Here is a 23,259-nt window from a genome sequence, read left to right as displayed (position 1 = left end):
ATAAGGTCTGCGATTACAAAGAAGCAGAGAAACAAATTAAGAAGAAAAGAGAAAAATAGATGATTTTAACCACTTATAATGACCAAGTTTCACAAAACAAGCTCTTAGGTTCACTGAATAAGGGCTGAGATTCACAAAACAGGGTCTGTGAATTCACCAAATAAAGGAATGAACAAAACAGATGATTTTAACCACTTATAATAACCAAGTTTCACAAAACAAGGTCTGAGATTCACAAAACAAGGTCTGAGATTCACCAAACAAGGTCTGAGAATCTAAACCTTTTTATTTTTCCGGTTTTTGTGCTTCCTAGATCTAATTTTGTGAGGAATTTGTGCTTACTAGGTCTGAGAATCTCCTTCACCTTTGTTTATTTTCCCAGCTTGTTAGTCCAACTACCTAGGAATTTGTGTTTTGTATTTTCACATTTGTTTTGTTTAACTAATATTTGTATTTCACTTGTTTCATAGACAAGTATGACACCTTGGTGCAATGGTTGTGTTGTTAATCTTCTTGACGAAGATCAAAAGTTATTTCGCGCACTTTATGTCAGTGAAAAACAAACAGCTATGGATTTCTCTTTTTCGCCGTTAAAGGAAGTTATAGTGTCTGGCCGTCACTATCAAGCATGTCATTCGGTTTTTAATAACCAAGATCTTATGCAAAAAATCTTCTCAAAAATTAATCATAACGAAGATAAAGCAAATATGGCGCTCGTTTGTCGAAATTAGGCTTAACTATTTCTGATACACAAAAGTGCAACTGGGGTCACCTTGGCATATTGGCTTTCTGTAGACATAAATGATATGAATGATGTTCGGACTATTCGTAGGGGTCCTAGAATAGTCTTTCAAACATGCAAATGTTTTATGACGGAGGATATGATTGCCAAATTCTTACTGCATTATAAGCAAGCAAAAATTCCATCTCAGGGTACTCATCTCAATGCTCTTGATGATATTGCACACAGTGCTTTTAATGAGTCATTGCATGTTTTAAAAGCTACACCGAGTGAAGAATGAGCTATAGCTATTGGAATTGCTGCAGGCTTACTAGTCACTCGTAGAGATATATCTTTTCTTGACTTACCTATGATGATGATGTATATATAGCCTAGAGGTGTCCCTTGTTTGTAATGTACTATCTGTGTAACTAGGGCTTTGCACTTTAAGGTTTTAACTTTGCCCTTTTGTTATTTTGTATAATTTCGTAGTAGTGTCAACCTTATGTATAATTACGTACGTCTTAGTTTAACATTTTGGATAACATAAATTATCATTTAATGTTGTACTTTTGTTTTAAATATTTGCATGGATCACTTTTCTATGTATAATGCAAAGTTCTTTACTTCTAACTTTCTATTTAATTTTGTATTTGTTTTCTTACATAATTCTTCCATGCACTTATAATGACCAACTTATTTTGTGACCTTATTTTGTGAATTGTGGATCTTCTTTTGTGAATCTTGCAACTTATTATGTGAATCCTGGAAATTATTTTGTGAATCCTAAAACTTATTTTGTGAACTTATTTTGTGAAGCTTAGACCTTGGTTAGTGAATCTGAGACCTTTAAATTCAGTTAATTGACCATAGCTTGTTGACCATAGCTTATTGTTATAATGTAATGTTCTTTAACAACTTATACTGACCAAGTTTCACAAAACAAGCACTTAGATTCACTGAATAAGGTCTGAGATTCACAAAACAAGATCTGTGAATTCACCAAATAAAGGTATGAGCAAAATAGATGATTTTAACCACTTATAATGACCAAGTTTCACAAAACAAGCCCTTAGATTCACTGAATACGGTCTGAGATTCACAAAACAAGGTCTGTGAATTCACCAATTAAAGGTATGAGCAAAATAGATGATTTTAACCACTTATAATGACCAAGTTTCACAAAACAAGCTCTTAGATTCACTGAACAAGGTCTGAGATTCACAAAACAAGGTCTGAGCATCAAAACCTTACTGACCAAGTTTCTTTATTTTGTGAACTTATTTCCCTTGTTTTGTGAATAATAGGCTTTACTGAGTTGTAGGAAGCAAGCCAAGCCAGGATGAAGCGACGTGCTGAGGACGTACTAAAGCTACTTTGCACCACTCTTTCAAGCACCTATCGAAGCTCTTGAACCACTCTCTAAGCCACCTACAAAAAAGACAAGAATTTACAAAGACAGACTTTGCTGTGTTAAGGACTCGGATGTCTCTGCTGGGCTTTACCACTTTCTCAACAATAAGGAGAATCCACCATCAGATAAGCAGATTGAAGCTATACAAGAAATGGGATTTGGTTCTCTATTGCATCTTAAAACAGATGTTGTTCTGGGTCCCTTGGCGTACTGGCTAGTTTCAAATTATGACCACTGTACACGATCGTTGTGTGATGGTAAACTCCTTGTTTTAGAGGAAGATATCCATCTGTGCATGGGATTGCCAATGGATTCAAACATTGTGGAAGAAGCAAAAATTGGAGATAAGTGCCCTTCTTATGTGTCTCTTTTGGAGGAGTTCAGAAGTCAATACCAAGGTAGTTCCATTGACGTCAAACACATTATGGAAAATCTCTCTACACAAAGAGATGGTGGAGATGATTTCAAACGCACTTTCATCATTTATATCTTCAATGCTTTTTTAGGCGGTGTTGTAGGCAATCGGGCTAGTTTGAGACTTCTTAAAAGTTTGGTAAACACTGAGTTGAGTCTTGGCAAAAGGAGGAGTGGCATACCAAAAAGCTGAAAGAAAATTGGTTTGGTGGACCTATTATGGTCTTGGTTTTCATTTATCTTGACCGATTTGTCTTCAAAGGACGCCTTATTACTCGGCATTTTCCAACGCTCTCAACTTGGACTAAAAAAGCTATAACCAAGAGAGTTAAGCAGGAAGTGAATGACAAAAATTCGGACAGGAAAACTTTTGGTAGGGGTTCTATTGAGCCTCAAATGGTCTTCAACCACCATATTCCACAGTTGTGTCCTCCTCCTCCAAAGATTGAGCTCGGCCAGTCTTCCAAGTCAACAATTCAAGATAAAGCATCTGAAGCTAAAGCTGAAAAATTACCGCTACCTGGGAATGAAGGCACTGGTGAGTTTTTCCATAAACTTGCGTTTTCCGCAAAGGCAATGGCTCAAGCTTTTGCGGACTTCAAATCACTTGTTAGTCAAGCTCCTTCCAAACTGCCTTCAACAACAATAGTGAAGAAACTAGTTGCAGCTGTAGACGGCATAGCAGAAGGTTTTAAGTTATCTCAACAAGAGGATGATGCTGAAAATGTGAACGATGTGAAGAATGAGGAAAAGGTGTCGGACATTGTGGATGAGAATATCGCTGAGAAAATGGTTGACGATATTCATGAGAATGTGGAGAAAGGTGGGGAGAATGTGGAGAAAGGTGGGGAGAATGTGGATAATTTATATGGGTGGACTGAGGCTGATTTGTTGGCGGGATTGGATGTGATGGGTGAAGCTTTGCAACCAATAGCGCGACATCATTCACCATCACCAAATGCAGAATACCCATCCTTTAGGCTCCTAGCAGATGATGACCATTTGTTGTCTCAACCTGAGCCTGAGCCTGACACATATACTGCTGTGTCATACCTCCTTGTGGATGTCATCTCTCCTTTCACTGAGCCCACTCCTTTGGTAAGGAACACATCCTCTCACGCTGCTCTGGATGATGTTCATCCTGACAAGGACATCACTGAGCCTACAATAATTGAGATAACAGCTACTCCTCCTACTACTGTGGTACGGAAGACAACTCTTGATGTTATTTGCCTACCAGATACTCCACTTGTTTCAACAATCGATAAAACATCTGTCAGTAAACGATCTGTCAGTAATGTCTATATTCGTCGATCGCCACGTCATTTGGCAAAGTCGATTGCCCGTGTTCCTTGCAAAACCCTAACTATTGCTGCAATCCCATTTCCCTTATCTTCATTACCAATTGAAGAGGATGTTACGGGTTGTGGTAAGAGGAGGGTTGTAGTTCCAGCTGAAGTTTTCCGATCGCCCTATTTGCAAAAAAATCTTAACGTTTTTAGGGATTTGAATCAAGCTGAGAAACAAGTATTAGATTTTATACTTGGCGAATCATATGATGAAACGGAGATTCTTTTCCAAAGTCAATGTCAGACTTTGACAAGGAGCCAGTTGAAGAGTGTGCCTGAAGGCGATCGGATATCATCTCATGTCATAGATGTGTATTGTGAGATCTTAAAAAGTATTGAGATATTCAAATCCCGGACTTCCCCTTCTTATTTATTTGTTCCGTATAGAAATGAAAGTGTTAGTCTTATTACCCTGTACTTATCCAATTCTCCAAGTCTATTTTACATGATGTTGACTTCTAATCGTTACTCATACTGATCTTATTTTTTTGTTCCCAGTGTCTCTCGAATGTTGATGTTTCTGCAGTTCAACTAGTAAGTCTTTGATTTTGGTCTGCTTATATTTCAACTTAAGTTCATTTTTGTCTTTTTTATTCACTGCATTTTTGTCTTTTTAATTCAGTTTACTTTTTGTCCTTTTTCAGGTTTGCGCTCCAATAGTCTCCGCCTCATGCCCACCTTTCTTGATTTGTATCGACCTCAGAACTAAAAGTAGCAAAGTGCAAATCATCCATCCTATGAAAGGCAGATCTGTTGATTATTCTTGTTTTATCCAACCTTTGGTACGTCTATTGTTTCCATTTTGCTTAGGAAAATGTGTTTATAGTGATTCTACTAGGAAATGACTTTGTGAATGTATGATTTTATTTTGTGAAGCCTACACTTAAGGTTTGTGAATCTTATCACTTTAGCTACTTATGTTGACCAAGTTTCACAAAAACAAGCCCTAAGATTCACTAAACAAGGTCTGAGATTCACAAAATTAAGAGCAAAATAGATGATTTTAAACCACGACCAAGTTTCACAGAACAAGCCCTAAGATTCACTGAACAAGGCCTGAGATTCACAAGATAAGGTCTGAGATTCACAAAATTAAGAGCAAAGTAGATGATTTTAAACCACGACCAAGTTTTCACAGAACAAGCCCTAAGATTCACTGAACAAGGTCTGAGATTCACAAGATAAGGTCTGAGATTCACAAAATTAAGAGCAAAATAGATGATTTTAAACCACGACCAAGTTTCACAGAACAAGCCCTAAGATTCACTGAACAAAGTCTGAGATTCACAAGATAAGGTCTGAGATTCATAAAATTAAGAGCAAAATAGATGATTTTAAACCACGACCAAGTTTCACAGAACAAGCCCTAAGATTCACTGAACAAGGTCTGAGATTCACAAGATAAGGTCTGAGATTCATAAAATTAAGAGCAAAATAGATGATTTTAAACCACGACCAAGTTTCACAGAACAAGCCCTAAGATTCACTGAACAAGGTCTGAGTAGATGATTTTCCTTTGTTTATACCTGTGCTAAGAAAGACTGATTTCTCTTTTGTTCATACAGAAAGAAAAGCTCATCCGGCTTCTTAAACCAAAGGTGCCAGCACTGACAAGTATTTTGTGGACGCCCGAAGTTTTTATCCCAAAATCAAACTTAACTTCTGATGAAATAGATAATGGCATCTATTTATTGAACATATTGGAGAATTACAAAGGAAACAAAAGTGATTGTCCAATAACCATATATACTGTAAGATTACTTTTTCAACTCTATTTATACATTGATAAATATAAATTTTTATAAGTTTGCAACACATTATTATTCCCCTTTTTCCATTTATAGGAAGCTCAGGTAAAGCGTTTTGCACTGAGGGTGTGCTATCAGATTATTACATGTGGTAAGAACGTATTAAGAGATAGAGTGAAAAAAGATGCACTAGAATGGAGTCGTGTACCGCTGTAAGAACCTTCTTCTTTTAATATTATCATATTTTTCTTGCAAAACCTTTAGTACTTTAGTTGATTAAATAATGTTATATGTTCGTATTGTGGCAGTGGCTCTCGACCACTTCCTTACAGTGACCAGCAATTGTTGGATTATGTATGCAGATCAAAATCGGCACAAACTAAATTGTAATGATTTTGCTTTGATTTTACAATATAAAAGTTATATGATTTTGATTTTATTTTACAATATAAAAGTTATATTGTGAGAGATATTGACTAATTGCATTTCCTCATTATTTAAGTGACGCTATGGTGTCCACTCCATGGATGGAAGTCATAAGACAGGCTTTACAGACCCTTGGACCACGTGGCTTTGTTATGGATTAGGTAAGTATCATTTTCCTTTCCTTTTTCTTTTCATGTTTCATTTTACTTTTTTTGTGAATCCTAGAACTTGTTTTGTGAATCCTAGAACTTATTTTGTGAATCCTGGAACTTGTTTTGTGAATCTTGGAACTTATTTTGTGAACTTATTTTGTGAATCCTGGAACTTGTTTTGTGAATCTTGGACCTTATTTTGTGAATCATGGACCTTATTTTGTGAATGCTGGAACTTATTTTGTGAATCCTTTGCCTATGTTTTGTTAAATTTGATTTTGTAGGTGATTGATATGTTTGGAGTGAAGTCCACGCTCGGTAGATCAGATCTCCTCTACTTTCCAACCACTGTATATGTGAGCTTCAAATCCTTTAGATGTTGATATTCAAGTATTTGCTTTCTTAATGTTGCTCCTCTCTGGTTTATTAAAATGGTCCTACTTTTGTCACTTGCAGACCGTTCATGAAGTACGCAACCCAGCTATTTGACATCAATACCTGAAGTCTGATTACATTCCATTTGATGGGAGCAATATCCAAAAGGTGAAAGATCCCTCTTCTACTATTTATGTTCTTTTTTATTTATTTTCGTTCATGTGTTTTGTTAATTGGTTTGTCTATTGCAGGTTTTTATCCCTATGTTTAACGATAAGTGTCGTCATTGGTGGTCTTGCGTTTGCGATTTAAAGCAAAAAGTAAATTTCATCCTCGACTCGAGCACCGATTTACATGCGGATCCTGATAACCACACAGCCCACGAGATTGTATGATTTTTTCCCAAAAAATTTTGGAGTATTTATCTTTAGTTTCTTAAAAATATATCCCTGTCATATTTTTATGTTCTATTGGTTTTTCATGTTCCAGTTGTACCAAGTTTCATCTGTTCTTTGTGGTGGTTCATCTGCATTTGAACCTTTGCGGTTAATGTACATGAACCGAATTGAAAACCTTCAAGTCCCTCAACAAAAAACATGGTATGTAACCATGTATATTTGTTTTTTAGGCTATATTATGAGATATATCGTACAAGTTTGAATGGTCCCTCTCTGACCAAAACCATGTACCAAATCCCATATTGCTGAAATGAATGGTTGAATTGTTGATCTTCACTTGAGATGTTTCTTTTACTCATAAATGTTTATTTATTTATAGTTTTGATTGTGGAGTGTTTGTGCTGAAATGGTTGGATGCGTTGGACAATGAAAGTTTATGGACCAACAGTGAATATTTTGAGGTATAGATTTACGAGTTTTGCCTCCTACCTTGCCATTGCTACATATTAAATATATACTATACTGTATGAAAATGTTTTTTGCAGAAATTGCCTGACTATCGAAAGAAGATAATATTGGAACTTCTTAAATGGGATAAAAATACAAAAACGGTACACTTGCTTGACTTAAAATTAATGCAAAGTCCATTTGGTCATAACTTTGGTGAACATCTCTTAATTGTTACTTGTTTTTGATGGTATAGGTGTTTCATTGATGACATGAAAGTATTTTTGCAAGCAAATGATATTTCTCCGATGGATATGTGTTCACCGCGGACATCCTTGCTTGACAGCCTGCTATATCTATCTTGTGTTGATGTACTCAGTATTCAAAATGGTGAAATTCGGCCATATGACCTTGTTTGTTTATAATGGTACCATGAATTGATTAGTCTGTAGTCTTGTATTTGAGTAGTCGAGAATGTATTTAGTAGTCGAGAATGTAATGCTACAAGAAATTGTGAAACTTGGATTTGACCATAAGATGAGACGGGTGTACTTCGTATGACGGTCTTTTATTGAGAGACAAAGATGTTTAATGCAAGCCGCCTTCTCATTTGATTCGCATCTTTTTTTGTATTATGTACAATTACATGTTTAATGTCATCAACTAAAGGCTTTATTTCATTGGGGAACGATTCTGGATTCAGGCTAAATTGGGAAACGATGACATCGACTAAAGACTAAATTTTGATCAAAATCACAAAAATACTTAATGCTGGATTCAGGTCTAGGTTTCATAATTTTAGGTTCCAGTTTCACAAGATAAGTTCCAGGATTCACAACATTGATTAAAAGAAACATCTTAAGTGAAGATCAACTATTCAAGACTTAGTGTCACAATTTTATGCTCCAGTTTCACAATTTCATGCTCCAGTTTCATGTATTCTTAAGTAAAGATCCACGTGGTCTCAATTTCGCAATTTCACAATTTTGCAATTTCAAATTTCTCTTCAACTTCCATATTCACTAACTGCTCTCTCTTCAACTTCCATATTCACTAACTGCTCCAATTTCACATCCGTCTTCGCCATTATCCGCCATTATCATTGAGCTTTTCGTCTGCCATTAGCATTACCATTTCTACTATCGCTATCATCCGCAAATTAGGTATTTTTCTATCTACTTTCTCAAGTTTTGATTCATCCTCCTTTTGTTTCGTTTTTTTCACCATAATTTTCAATCAACTTCTTTAATTCGTCAAATTATTGTTTTTATTATGCAGGTTTTTGTTATTGAGGGTTTAGCGTTTTTGCCAGTTTTTGTTAGTGAGGGTTTATGGTTTTTTTAGTATATTTCGCTTCTCTTGCGTATGGTTTTGTGATTAATTTATCGTTCTTTGGATGCATGTTCTTGCCAGTTTTTAAATGTTGTTGTTAGTGAGGGTTTAGGGTTTAGGGTTTTTGCCAGTTTTTGTTAGCTACATCTCATTTGCATTTCGTGAATCTAGGATCTAGTTGTGTGAATCTAGGACCTAATTGTGTGAATCTCATACCCTGTTTTGTGAAACTGAAAGATAATATTGTTATACTTGTTAATAAGTGCATGAAATCACCTTATCTGTTTTCATTATCTTATCCTTCTATATTGCCAGTTTTTAAATGTATTGTTGGTTATGTTTTCAGTAGCTACATCTCATTTGCATTTCGTGAATCTAGGACCTAGTTGTGTGAATCTAGGACCTAATTGTGTGAATCTCAGGCCCTGTTTTGTGAAACTGGAAGATAATATTGTTATACTTGTTAATAAGTGCATGAAATCAACTTCTCTGTTGTCAGACTTACTTAAAATGTTTACATTTCAGATTTTAGTTCTAATGTTATTTTGCCTTACTTGGTGCATAATAGGAAGCAAGGTAAAACAAAGCGACCTGTTGAACCAGCTGTTGATTCTACTGAAGCACCTACTGAAGCTACTGAACCACTCTCTGAGCCACCTACAAAAAAGACAAGAATTTACAAAGACAGACAGCCTGTGTTGAGGACTCGGATGTCTCCTACTAGGCTTTACCACTTTCTCAACAATAAGGAGAATCCACCATCAAATAAGCAGATTGAAACTATATAAGAAATGGGATTTGGTTCTCTATTGCATCTTAAAACAAATGTTGTTCCGGGTCACTTAGCGTACTGACTAGTTTCAAATTATGACCCCTGTACAGGACCGTTGTGTGATGGGAAACTCCTTGTTTTAGAGGAAGATATTCATCTGTGCATGGGATTGCCAATGGGTCCAAACATTGGCGAAGAAGCAAAAATTGGAGATAAGTGCCCTTCTTATGTGTCTCTTTTGGAGGAGTTCAGAAGTCAATACAAAGATAGTTCCATTGAGCTCAAACACATTATGGAAAAGCTCTCTACACAAAGAGATGGTGGAGATGATTTCAAATGCACTTTCATCATTTATATCTTAAATGCTCTTTTAGGCGGTGTTGTAGGCAATAGGGCAAGTTTGAGACTTCTTAAAAGTTTGGTAAACACTGAGTTGATCTCTGAATTCAACTGGTGCAATTTTATCAAACGTAAATTGGCTAACCAAGTTGAGTCTTGGCAAACGGAGGAGTGGAAGACCAAAAAGCTGAAAGAAAATTGGTTTGGTGGACCTATTATGGTCTTGGTTTTTATTTACCTAGACCGATGTGTCTTCAAAGCACGCCTTGTTACCCGGCAGTTTCCAACGCTCTCAACTTGGACTAAAGAAGCTATATCCCAGAGAATTAAGCAGGAAGTGAATGACAAAAATTCGGACAATAAAACGTTCGGCAAGGGTTCTATTGAGCCTCCACTGGTCATCACTCAGCATAAGGCACATGCAGTTTTGCCTACTATTGAGTTTAGGGAGTCTTCAAAGCCACCGAGCGCACCTTTGCCTACAATTGAGTTTAGGCAGTCTTCAAAGCGAACAAGTGAACAACATTCTGAAGATGAAGAACCTTCTGATCCTCCTACTGAGTTTATTAATAAACTTGCGCTTTCCGCAAATGTTCATCCTCTTCTACCTAATAATTCAGGTAGTACTATTGAGTTTTTTAATAAACTTGCAGTTTCCGCAAAGGTCATGGCTCAAGCTTTCATGGAGTACAAATCTCTTGCTAGCCAAGCTCTGAGCAAACTACCTTCCTCAACAACAGTTTCTAAACTAGTTGCAGCTGTAGATGGTATTGCAGATGGTTTTAGGTTATCTCAAGAAGACAATAATGAGGAGGGTAATGTACAGGAGAGTGTGGAGGGTAATGTCCAGGAGAGTGTGGAGGGTAATAGTGGGTATAATTTAGCTGAATTGTTGGAGGCATTGGACGTGATGGGTGAAGCTTTGCAACCAATACAGTCACGTCGTTCACCACCAAAACCAGAATGCCAAATCATATTACTTGGTGAACCTTCAACATCTTGTATTCAAGCTGATGAACAGCCTGATCATCTTTTATCTCCCTCTCATAATACTACTACTGATGATTTCCCTCCCGTCAGTGATGATGCCTCTCTCGTCAATGATGAACAACCTGATCATTCTGAGCCCACAGTGGTAGCGGATGATCATCATAATCAAGAACGGTGGGTTGAGTACAATAGGAGGAGAACAAGTGAAAGAGATATGCAAACAATTTCCAGTGCTATTGATGATTTCCCTTCCGTCAATGAGCCCACTCACGCCACTGTGAGTGTTCTAGCTACTCCTTCTACTCCTACTCCTCCTCCTCCTCTTGTTGTAGGGAACAGTGATCCTCCTTCTTCACCATCTGCCAGTAAGGAGTTGAGGGCGTGCGATCAAATTATTACATGTTCTGAGAATAGTGAGCCCACTCACCCCACCGTTACTTTTCTAGCTACTCCTGCAACTTCTACTCCTCCTCCTGTGGTAGGGAACAATGATCCTCCTTCTACACCAATTGTTTCCGGCCTCGATAAACCATGTGCCAGTAAGGAGTTGAGGGCGTGCAATCAAGAGAACCTATCCAGAGAAATAGTACAAAATGATGCACTAGAATGGCCTCGATACACTGACAATGAATTGCTTAATTTTGTTCGAAAGAAATCAAAGAAAAATAAACAGTAATGTCATATTTTTGCTTTGATTTTTTGATTTTTTTTATTGTAATAAATATATCTACTAATTGAATTTTATCAATAATGAAGTGACGTTATGGTGTCCACTCCGTGGATGGAAGTCACAAGAGAAGCTTTGAATAGCCTTGGACCGAAAGGCCTTATTATGGATGAGGTAAGTAACCCCTGAGTATTATTTTCCTTTTCCTCCCCATGTTTTAATTTTGTTCACGTCACTCGATGTGTATATTTCCTAACAAATTTAATTTTGTAGGTAATTGATATATTTGGAATTAAGTGCACATTCAGTAGAAGAAATTTACTCTACTTGCCAACAACAATATTTGTCAGTCTCAAATCCTTTATATGTTGATATTCAAGTATTTTGCGTTCTTAAAGTTGCTTTGTTTCTAAAATTGCCTTCTTGTGACTTGTAGAATCTTCATCGAGAAAACAACCCCGAAATTTGGGGTGCACACATAAAGGACAGTTACACTCCACTTGCTGGTAGCCATATCGACAAGGTCAGATATTTGTGAATCCTGGACCTTATTTGTGAATCTTGGACCTTATTTCGTGAATCCTGAAACTTGTTTTGTGAATCCTGGACCTTATTTTGTGAATCCTGGACCTTATTTTGTGAATCTTGGAACTTTTTTTTTGAACTTGTTTTGTGAATCTTGGTACTTATTTTGTGAACTTATTTGTGAATCGTGGACCTTATTTTGTGAATCGTGGACCTTATTTTATTAATCTTGGAGATTATTTTGTGAACTTATTTGTGAATCCTGGAACATAATTCGTGAATCATGGACCTTGTTTTGTGAATCCTGGACCTTGTTTTGTGAACTCCTTGACCTTAGTTTGTGACCTTGTTTTGTGAATCCTTGATCTTGTTTTGTGAATCCTTGACCTTGTTTTGTGAATCCTTGACCTTATTTCGTGAATCCTGGAACTTGTTTTGTGAATCCTGGACCTTATTTTGTGAACTTATTTTGTGAATCCTGTACCTTATTTTGTGAATCCTGGACCTTATTTTGTGAATCTTGGAGATTATTTTGTGAACTTATTTGTGAATCCTGGAATATAATTCGTGAATCCTGGACCTTGTTTTGTGAATCCTGGACCTTATTTTGTGAAGTCCTTGACCTTAGTTTGTGACCTTGTTTTCACTACTACAAATCCCTTACATTGATGACGGTTTTGCATTGACGCTTTTATCAAGCGTCGACCACATAATTAACCCTCCTTTTTTTTTGGAATTACCGCCCATATATTCATTAAGTGAGGGCAACTTTTCTAATCTAATTTTCAACTAAAACCCCGGCCACCCTTCACCATACCCACATACCCACTATCAACTCATCACTATTCAACTCCCGCACAAAAAACTCCTCCAAGAAAAACCCTAACCTTGCACTTTATCGTTTGATCATCAACAAATATAAGATTTTGCCTCTGATTCTTCAATTTATTCCAACTTAATTCCATCAACTTCGTTTCTTCGACCTGGTATGTATCAATATTTTCTCTTCTTTTCAATTTTTCCTCCAAATGGTTGTTTTTGTTCAGATCTTGCGATTTCTGCTCGGTTTCGTTTCTGCTCGCGATTTTCATTTCATTTCTGATCATATTTTCATCTATCTTAGGTGTTTAATCGTGCGATTTTATGATTAATTCCAATGTTATGATATTTACGATGATTTATTTGTTTATTGTGTTAATTTTTGCGATTTTATGATTAATTCCGGTGTTATGATATTGACGATGATTTTTCCCCTTGCTATTATTTGTTTTGTTATCGCTTCTTTCTTTCCTCTATTTGTCATTCCCTCTATCTCTCTCCCGATTGCTATTTTGTTTCTTCTTGCGTCCTCTTTTTCGTTTGAGTCGATTATGGCGGAACCCCCTCTTTTTTTTTAATCCTAACCCTAACCCTTGCCAAAACAATCACGATCAACAACAATATATAGCGACCAGGAATTGAATGAATCTGACTGGTTCGAACATGTAGCAGGTAGGTTTTCCTGTTGATTCTTGTGATTTTCAACAGCAATGGTGATTACGACTTGAACAACAATGGCCATTACAACTTGAATTCGATTATATTTTCTTTTGTTTCTCAATTAATTATACTACTTCCACTGATTCTTTTCTGTAACTGTCTGCATTTTCGGGCGATTCTTATCTTACTCTCAGAGAGATGTGCATTGCATGGAGGATAAATGGCGATCATTTCAATGACGAACTTCATCAGCTAGGCACATTGGTATCACCGAGGTAGTGTGAATTTAATTAAGTTGTTGATCCTGCTGTTAGATGCTAACTACGTACTGAGTTGGAATATTGGTTGTAAATTAAATAAGTTAGGATTTACTTTTTTTTTTTTTGGGTTTATAAATTGATGCAGGCAATAATCCAATGATAATTATGTTAGATATTAGCTACTGAGGTAGAATATCGATTGTGAATTAGATGAGTTGGGGTTTAGTTTTTGGTTTGAAATTGATTGCATGCAATAATTTGGGGCAATGGCAATGACAATGGCAAATTCGAACAGGTATTGGCTCAAACCTGGATTGTACTCCGTATATAATAGTTGGGTTTGGGCTTTATTTGTATAATCACTTCTCTTTTGCTTCATATACAGGAGAAAGGTTTTGGTCACTCATGAAAACTCTAATATCCAAATTACTGGTAAAATATTACAGTGTCTGCGACCAGGTGCATGGCTGACCGATAAGGTGATTTGCTTGATGAACTTCAGTAATTTCCATAGGACTTCCTGTAGTTATGGATGCTTGTTTCTTAATCTTTGTAAAATTTGCCTTTTTGTTCCATGATACAGGTCATCAATGTGTATCCTGGAATCTTTGAAACAAAGGGAAAGACGAGAGACGAAGAAATATTTGAATTGTCATTTCTTCAACATATTCTTGTATAAGAAGGTTAGTAGTAGTTTTATATGGTGTTCAGATTGATGCTTTGCTTTGTTTGCTTTCGGTTAAAAGTGTACTTCTTGCCTGTACTCAAAATTGGTATACACCATATGTGGAGTGTAGGTTAGGGATCCGTTCATTTGTTTGTGTTGTTCAGCTTTTGGCTATAAAGTATATTGGATTAATTCATGTGCATTGTCTATGAAACACTACTCATGTTAGAAGCACCCAATTAAATGGCCAATCACCAAAGATCGAATACTTTGACCATAAGTTAATATGAAACTAATATATCTTATTGTTTATGAAACTTTGATGCAAACTTATATTTGGTTACGTTTTTAGCCTTTTAACTGATTGCATTTACTATTAATAAATAAGTAGGGTAAGGGCAAAATATGATAACTAATGTTTTAGCATTATCATTACTCAATGTCCCATGTATTAGGATAACTTTTTTCGTAGCTTTTTTTTCGTAGTTCTCCTATTCTCTGTTCGAATACTTTTATGGCAAAGAGTCGTGAAGCATTAGTTTTTTAAAAAATATTGTTGTTTAATGGAACCAAGTTGTAGTTCATATTGTTAATTTGAGGCTATGAAATAGTGACTGGTATAGAAACTATGCTAAAAAAGAATTTACTGATGCTAAACTTCTGTTTAGGTGAACTGTTGTTCACAGTATTAAGCATCGGTTGGTATTTAGGTTATTAATGTCGTGCTTGAAATTTGCAGCTAAGAATCTGATCCTTGCTGGAGTTAAGTCTTTCACGTTGCATGAAGAAGGAGTTCTAGAACTCTGGGATCTGTCCAGCAACTTCATATTTTCAGAGGAAGATGTAAGAAAGAATTGTGCTCGAGCGTCCCTTCAGAAGCTACAAGAACTAAATAATTGTGTGGTTAGTGCTCTCTTTTTCAATTACACTCCCCACTGTCAATCTTCCTTGTGTTTAGTGCTTCCCTGTCGCGGGGTAATTGCTATGGTACGAGTACCCTGTTTGAAATCTCATGAGACTCTTTTGAAATCTGATGACACCTAAATTATTTTATTCAATTTGAATAGATGTCATGTTTCCAACTGATGTGCATGAGCTTGCTTCTAACCAAGTGTTGAGCTAGCCGCTACCATATGATCTGAAACAGCGTTTGTTAATACGGAACTATAAAAATCAGTTTTTTTGCTTCATCTTAATCTTTATTAAGAAAATAAAGGCTCTTTAAAGTTAGTCTATGTTATTTATCATGTCTCTTGTTGTTCTAACATATCCATTCCTGAATAATGTGAAGTAGTCTCATACTCTAGCTAATTTTCTCTCCTCTTACCCCTTGACGGGTAATTCCATTCAGCACAATTTTGAAACATTTTGGTGAAGTGTATATGTACTAATTAAATATATTTATATAAATTAATTTTTTTTGCCCATTATAGGTTTCAGATTCATCAGATGGTGACGATGCGCCTTCATATGTTGATTGAAGTCCCTTTGACATTGTGCCTACATGATTGAAGCCCCTACAATATTCAAACTACTAAGTGTCCTTGTCTAGCTAGTTGCGTAGCATTTTTTACGATTTTTTTGGACAACTTTATGTTAGATTTTACTTCGGATCTCTTTTTATATTATTGATTTTGTCGTACTATAAAGTACGTACTAGTTTATATAGTTAAATTGTCAATGCTAGTATTTGTGACGGAGACGATATATGTATCAAGCGTATGAATATTTATAAAAGTACGTGGGTACTTACTTCATTTTATATATATTGCATTATGTTTTTTAATGATTTTGTAATAGCTAGTAGTACTATACTACATATAGATAGGTCTATTTAATTATTCTCTATGATTTTATCAGGTAATCAAAAAGCCAAAATTATATCGTGATATAAGAAGTGTCAATATATAAATAGTTGACGCCTAATTTTGTCTCATCGAGTGACACATAAAAGCATCAATAGTCGTTGAAGACGCTTAAAAGCGTCATATTTGTCGACAAATAAAAGAGTCAATAATCAATGAAGACGCTTACAAGCGTCAAAATTATTGACAATTAAAAGCGTCAATAGTCCATGAAGACGTTTAAAAGCGTCAAATTTATTGATAAAAGAAAACGTCAATAGTCACTAAAGACGCTTAAAAGCGTTAACTTTGTTGACAATAAAAAGCGTCAATAGTCCATAAAGACGCTTACAAGCGTCATATTTGTTGACAAACAAAAGCGTCAAAAAATAACGACGCCTCAAAAATTGACGCTTTTTAAAAGCGTCAATAAACAAAATATTGACGCTTTAAAGCGTCAAAAAATGCTCAAAAAAGCGTCATAAATGCAAGGGTTGTGTAGTAGTGTTTGTGAATCCTTGACCTTGTTTTGTGAATCCTTGACCTGATTTTGTGAATCCTGGACATTTACTATCTCAGGTTTTTATCCCTTTCCATAGTAACACAAAGCCGCAGCATTGGTGGGCTTGTGTCTGTGATATAAAGCAGGGAAAAAATTTCATCCTTGACTCATGCGTGGCTGTTAATGTGGATCCTGACAACAAGCATGCCAAAGAGATTGTATGATTTTTTTTTCCAAAATATTGTTATTGCCTTTTCTTTTAAAAGTATACTCCAAAATATATTTTGATCTTGTTATTGCCTTTTCTTTTTCAGGTACATCATGTTTCAGCTATTTTGCCAGAGTCATATAAATCTTTGGAGTTCATGCACATGAACGAATTTGTCAATCTCAAAGTACCTCAACAAACAACAAGGTATGTAAGCATGTATCTTTTTCCTTTTGTTAACAGATCAATAGTTATTATTTTGAGCTTGTTGATTTTAAACCATTACTGTTTTTTTTTTGTCTAGTTATGATTGTGGAGTTTTTCTGTTGAAGTGGTTGAGTGCCTTGGACGATGATAGTTTATGGACCAAAAGTGAATATTTTGAGGTAAGTTCATTAGTATACGAAAATAAAGGCTTATCTTGTGAATCGAGACATTGTTCGGTGAATCTCGAGCTTTTTTTGTGAAACTTGGTCATTATAAGTGGTTTAAAATCAACAAGGTCTGAGATTCACTGAACAAGCTCTGAGATTCACTGAACAAGGTTTGAGAATCACAGAACAAGGTTTGATATTCACCAAATAAAGATATACTTCATTAATATATGTCGCTCTTGGCAGAAATTGACACAATATCGAAAATCGATCATATTGGAACTACTTAGATGGGATAAAAATACTCAAAAGGTACACTTCATTGTCTTAAAAATGATGTGAAGTTCATTTGTTCATAACTTTGGCAAATATTTCGTAAATAAGTCGATTGTACTTGTTTTTGGTTGTATAGGTGTTTAATTAAAGAAGACAATTGTCCGTGAAGTCATAATATGCAAAAGTGGGTCGAGGCTCCTGTAAAGATTGTTGCCTTCATCAACTCTTGTACAGATATTTTGATAGTTGTAAAGTCGTAATAATTTTTCAGGGTCACTTATGTGACTTATGTACCTAATTTGACATTGACATTGACATTGAGTTGAGCAAAAATGGTTCAACTCTTGTAAAGATATTTGATAGTTGTAAAGATTGTTGCCTTCATCAACTCTTGTAAAGATATTTTGATAGTTGTAAAGTAGATGATTTTAAACCACGACCAAGTTTGACATTGACATTGTCAATGAGTTGAGCAAAAGGTCTGAGATTCACAAGATAAGGTCTGAGATTCACAAAATTAAGAGCAAAATAGATTATTTTAAACCACGACCAAGTTTCACAGAACAAGCCCTAAGATTCATTGAACAAGGTCTGAGATTCACAATATAAGGTCTGAGACCAAGTTTCACAGAACAAGCCCTAAGATTCACTGAACAAGGTCTAAGATTCACAAGATAAGGTCTGAGATTCACAAAATTAAGAGCAAAATAGATGATTTTAAACCACGACCAAGTTTCTGTAACAAGCCCTAAGATTCACCGAACAAGGTCCGAGATTCACAAGATAAGGTCCGAGATTCATAAAATTAAGAGCAAAATAGATGATTTTAAACCACGACCAAGTTTCTGTAACAAGCCCTAAGATTCACTGAACAAGGTCTGAGATTCACAAGATAAGGTCTGAGATTCATAAAATTAAGAGCAAAATAGATGATTTTAAACCACGATCAAGTTTCACAGAACAAGCCCTAAGATTCACTGAACAAGGTCTGAGTAGATGATTTTCCTTTGTTTATACCTGTGCTAAGAAAGACTGATTTCTCTTTTGTTCATACAGAAAGAAAAGCTCATCCGGCTTCTTAAACCAAAGGTGCCAAAGATGACAAGTATTTTGTGGACGCCCAAGTTTTTATCCCAAAATCAAACTTAACTTCTGATGAAATAGATAATGGCATCTATTTATTGAACATATTGGAGAATTACAAAGGAAACAAAAGTGATTGTCCAATAACCATATATACTGTAAGATTCACTGAACAAGGTCTGAGATTCACAAGATTCACTGAACAAGGTCTGAAATGATAAAAACGCTTGATGCTAGATTCAGAATCAAGTTTCACAATTCTACGTTCCAGTTTCATAAAATAAGGTTCAGGATTCACAGGATTCACAACGTTGACAAAAATAAAACGAGCTTAAAACTTGTCTTCTTCAATCGTCATCTCTATTCTCACTACATCATTCTTCATTCTCGACCTCTTCCTCTTCTTCCGATGTGTCTCCCTTTGTGAAGAATCAAACCTTTATTAGATATCTTTTTTTTAGAAAAAAAAGAATTAGTAGACAATAGTAGTTGTGTTTTCAAGCAACACTAAAATGGAAAGACAAGAGTAGAATTATACATACTTGATTCTTAGGAGGATGCTCTGCAAACTCATTTGGACAATTTCTTTTATCGTGGTGTGACATGCGTTTACACTTAGCACACAACCTTTTTGGTTTTTTTGCGTTCATAATTGCCTTATTTTTGCTGCTCACCATCCTTTTACCACTACCTTTGTTTCTAGAGACTTTAGGTGGTAAGATCTTGATTTCTTTTGGAGCCTTGCAGTTGAGAAGGGCCTCCAATTCTTGTTCTTTGGTCAAAGGCTTTGGGTTTGGCTCCAACTTCTCTCGGAATTCTTTTATTAGCTTGGCAAACTCTCTCATATCTGACTCTTCTTCTTTTCTTTTGAGCATACCAACAGTTGCGTAAATCTCAAACCACACCCAAGACATTCTAAACTTACTATTACCAGTAAGATCATTGTTTTCCAGTAGATTTCCATTCAAATCATAAACCGGGTTTCTGAGTGCATTCTTACTCCACCTACGAAAAATGTATTTTCAGGAATTTCCTTAAACTTTCCCGAGCAAATCCAAATGATGTGGTTGCATAAGATACCTTTCCTTTCAAACAATTTACATGCACAACGGACATCCATTGTTCTTCGATTGTACTCAACTGCATATCTCTTTCGCTTGTTCGCGTCCTCAACAATTGAAACTTCAAAGTTAGTTACTGGATCTGGTGGGGTGTATCCACAAACACTACACGCATTTACCGAAAATTTAACCTCCTCTTGGAAATCAAAGAACACTTCATGTGTATAGACCTTCACTGCATGGGCCTCACAGTTTGACCCGAATAGGGTTTCAGGCATTGAGTTGTTGCTCTGTGCTTCAAAAAGCTTTAGATTGTGCCTTTGTTGGTCCATGGCACTCTCAAATCTCATCCAAAATTCTACAAGAGTCCCATATTTATTTTCAAATCTCTTGAAGAAGATATTCGAACTCTCTGATCTTTGTGTGGTTTTTAAAATGTTGCCCATCATCACATTCCTGAAATAAGCAGATATCCACTGATCTCGTTCCGCAAACTTGTCAGTCAACCATTTATTCTCTTCTAACGAAAACTCGCTAATGACTTTAGCCCAATTCTCTTCAAATTCCTCAGGCTCCAAGTCCTCGCTCCAGACAACATTGTTCAGACGACTTAAGAAATCAGTCTCTTTGCAAATTGTGCTCCCAACCTTGCCTATTACTTTCTTCATAATGTGCCACATGCAAAAGCGATGTCTTGCTTTTTTGAACACGGCTTCAAGTCACAAAATCCACATTATCTATTGTCATAGATATTTTGTCACAAATCAAGCTCTAAGATTCACAAAACAAGGTCTCAGATTCACAAGATAAGAGAAATAACAATATAGGCAATTTAAACAACTTATGACCAAGTTTAAAAATATTAGATTTGTGTGTCACATAACAAGCCCAAAGATTCACTGAATAAGGTCTGAGATTCACAAGATAAGGCCTGAGATTCACAAAATTAAGAGCAAAATAGATAATTTTAAACCACGACCAAGTTTCACATAACAAGCCCTGAGATTCACTGAACAAGGTCTGAGATTCACAAGATAACGTCTGAGATTCACAAAATTAAGGGGAAAATAGATGATTTTAAACCACGATCAAGTTTCACATAACAAGCCCTAAGATTCACTGAACAAGGTTTGACATTCACAAGATAAGGTCTAAGATTTAAAAAATTAAGAGACTGATAGATGATTTTAAACCACAACCAAGCTTCACATAACAAGCCCAAAGATTCACTGAACAAGGTCTGAGATTCACAAGATAAGGTTTGAGATTCACAAAATTAAGAGTAAAATAGATGATTTTAAACCACGACCAAGTTTCACATAACAAGCCCAAAGATTCACTGAACAAGGTCTGAGATTCACAAGATAAGGTCTGAGATTCTCAAGATAAGGTCTGAGATTCACAAAACAAGGTCTCAGATTCACAAGATAAGAGAAATAACAAAATAGGCAATTTCAACAACTTATGACCAAGTTTAAGAATATTAGCTTTGTGTTTTACAAATCAAGATCTAACATTCACAAAACACGCTCTATGATTCACAAAATAAACTTCAAGATTCACCAAATAAATAACCAGTTTCACAAAAGTAAGATATTCCAAACACACCTGGAACTGCATTTATTATTCCGGCATCTTGGTCATGATGATGTAATTGGGTTCTTTGCCACCCATTGCTTTCAGAACTGCTTTGAAATGCCCAAATAAACGAGTCATCGTCTTCATGATCTAAAAGCACGCATCCAAATGTTATTGACTTTTTGTGATTGTCAATGCCAGTGAAAGGTGCAAATTTCATGTTATATTTGTTCGTTCCATAGGTTGGATCGAATGAAATAGCATCACCAAACAATGCGTAACATCTGATGGAATCCGCATTTGTCCAAAAAATTCTTGTCAAGGCACTGTCAGCATTTGTTTCATATGAAAATACCAGCCCTTTTGTTTCTCAGAGGGTTTCTAAACGAGAGATGAACATATGTCCATCCTTGCTACTAAGGAGACACTTTACTTCCCTTTGGAAATTCTTGAACTGCGTAAGGGTAGCTCCAACATTTTCGAAACCCTCTGCTTGTTCCTTGCATAATTTGTATGTTAAACTAGCCCCGACATTCAAGATCGAATTTTGGATAATCAATTGCTTATGATATTCGTTCAGTTGATTTATATTAAGAGCAAGTTTCTCAAATTCCCTATTTTTGACAGGCGTCACTGGATGATTGTGACCCTCACGGAATTGTTCAATCTTGTACATCTTTTCATGGTACATGAATTTTATCATTGCTTCACAACCCCACCTTTTAATTTTAGTTATTCTTGTACCACTTTGCTTATTGGAACTCTCAGCTTCACCTGCACCTGCAACTCCACCCTTTTTCGTACTGGTTTTAGCAGTTTTTGTTTTTCTATTTGCACTTATTGCACCAGCTTTTGTTTTGTCACCAGTTTGAAAAGTTGTTGTTTTTGCATCAGCTTTGGGAGGACGATTTTTCCTGTTATTAAAACCTTGACGATGACAAACCATGCATTTTGTTCGAATAGTACCATCTTTAAACCTCTTAGTTGAAGACTTCCTTGCTTCAAACCCACAAGCAATAGCATAAATTTTATAGAACAACATTGCTGACTCTAAGTCCACAAATGTTTTGCCAAGCACGGGTGTAAACTTCTCTTCAATCCTACTTATCCATTGCTCAGTGCCACCCGGTGTGTAAGTTACCAAAGTAGTAGGTGTGGAAATAGTTGGCATTGTAGGGGTTGTTAAGACAATAGTAGAACCCTCACCATCCTGACGAGAACCAACATTAGAGCAAGGAACCTCACCACAACCGACACGAGGCGTCACACTACACTGTGAGTTGTTGTTGACATTTGAATCAATACCTAAGAAGATAAAAGGTTCACAAAGTCACATCTCACATTCACAAAACAAGGTTTAAGATTCACTAAATAAGGTCTGTGATTCACAAATAACGTCTGAGGATATTATCTGAGCAAGGAACAGAGTAGAATAGGTCATTCCTCTAAAGGGTTCACAAAAAGAGCTCTAGGATTCACAAATACAATGACTGAGATTCACAAGTTCACTTTTTGGTTCAGATTATTAGTTCAGTTTTTAATCTTACCCAGGTTATATATATTAGTTATTAAGTTTCACAAAATAACCTTCTAGTTTCACAAACTAGGGTCTCTGATTCACACAATAACAAATAAATAAATTGCATCAGTAACGTTTAACAACAGAGATTCACAAAATAAGGCCCAAGATTCACTAAATAAAGGTGGAGATTCACCAAATAAAGTCCGAGATTCACTAAATAAAGAATCAGATTATTAGTTCAAATAATTAAAAAAAAATTGGTGAAGATTATGAATTCACTTTTAAGAAAAGGTCAGGTTGTATGTATGAGGATATTTTGTTGATTTGTTAATAACA

The 23,259-nt window shown here is 35.8% G+C and overlaps 1 protein-coding gene and 1 long non-coding RNA gene across 2 annotated transcripts; one reads left to right on the top strand and one right to left on the bottom strand.

Moving 5' to 3' along the window:
• Positions 1-13,512: 13,512 nt before the first annotated feature.
• LOC141627186 (uncharacterized) lies at positions 13,513-14,265 on the top strand. Its single transcript, XR_012536737.1, has 3 exons — positions 13,513-13,560; positions 13,743-13,823; positions 14,194-14,265. It is a non-coding gene; the product is annotated as an uncharacterized LOC141627186 (long non-coding RNA).
• A 4,692-nt stretch (positions 14,266-18,957) lies between these two features.
• On the bottom strand, positions 18,958-21,621 carry LOC141632487 (protein FAR1-RELATED SEQUENCE 5-like). Its single transcript, XM_074445034.1, has 5 exons — positions 21,432-21,621; positions 20,276-20,535; positions 19,857-20,113; positions 19,640-19,767; positions 18,958-18,971 (listed from the first exon to the last, which is right to left on the bottom strand). The coding sequence occupies exons 1-5, from the start codon at positions 21,619-21,621 to the stop codon at positions 18,958-18,960; spliced, it is 849 nt and encodes a 282-aa protein (XP_074301135.1).
• Positions 21,622-23,259: the final 1,638 nt, after the last annotated feature.

This window comes from Silene latifolia, chromosome Y, assembly GCF_048544455.1.
Source record: "Silene latifolia isolate original U9 population chromosome Y, ASM4854445v1, whole genome shotgun sequence".
In the NCBI taxonomy this organism is placed as follows: Eukaryota; Viridiplantae; Streptophyta; class Magnoliopsida; order Caryophyllales; family Caryophyllaceae; genus Silene; species Silene latifolia.
This window is presented reverse-complemented; position numbering and strand designations above follow the sequence as displayed.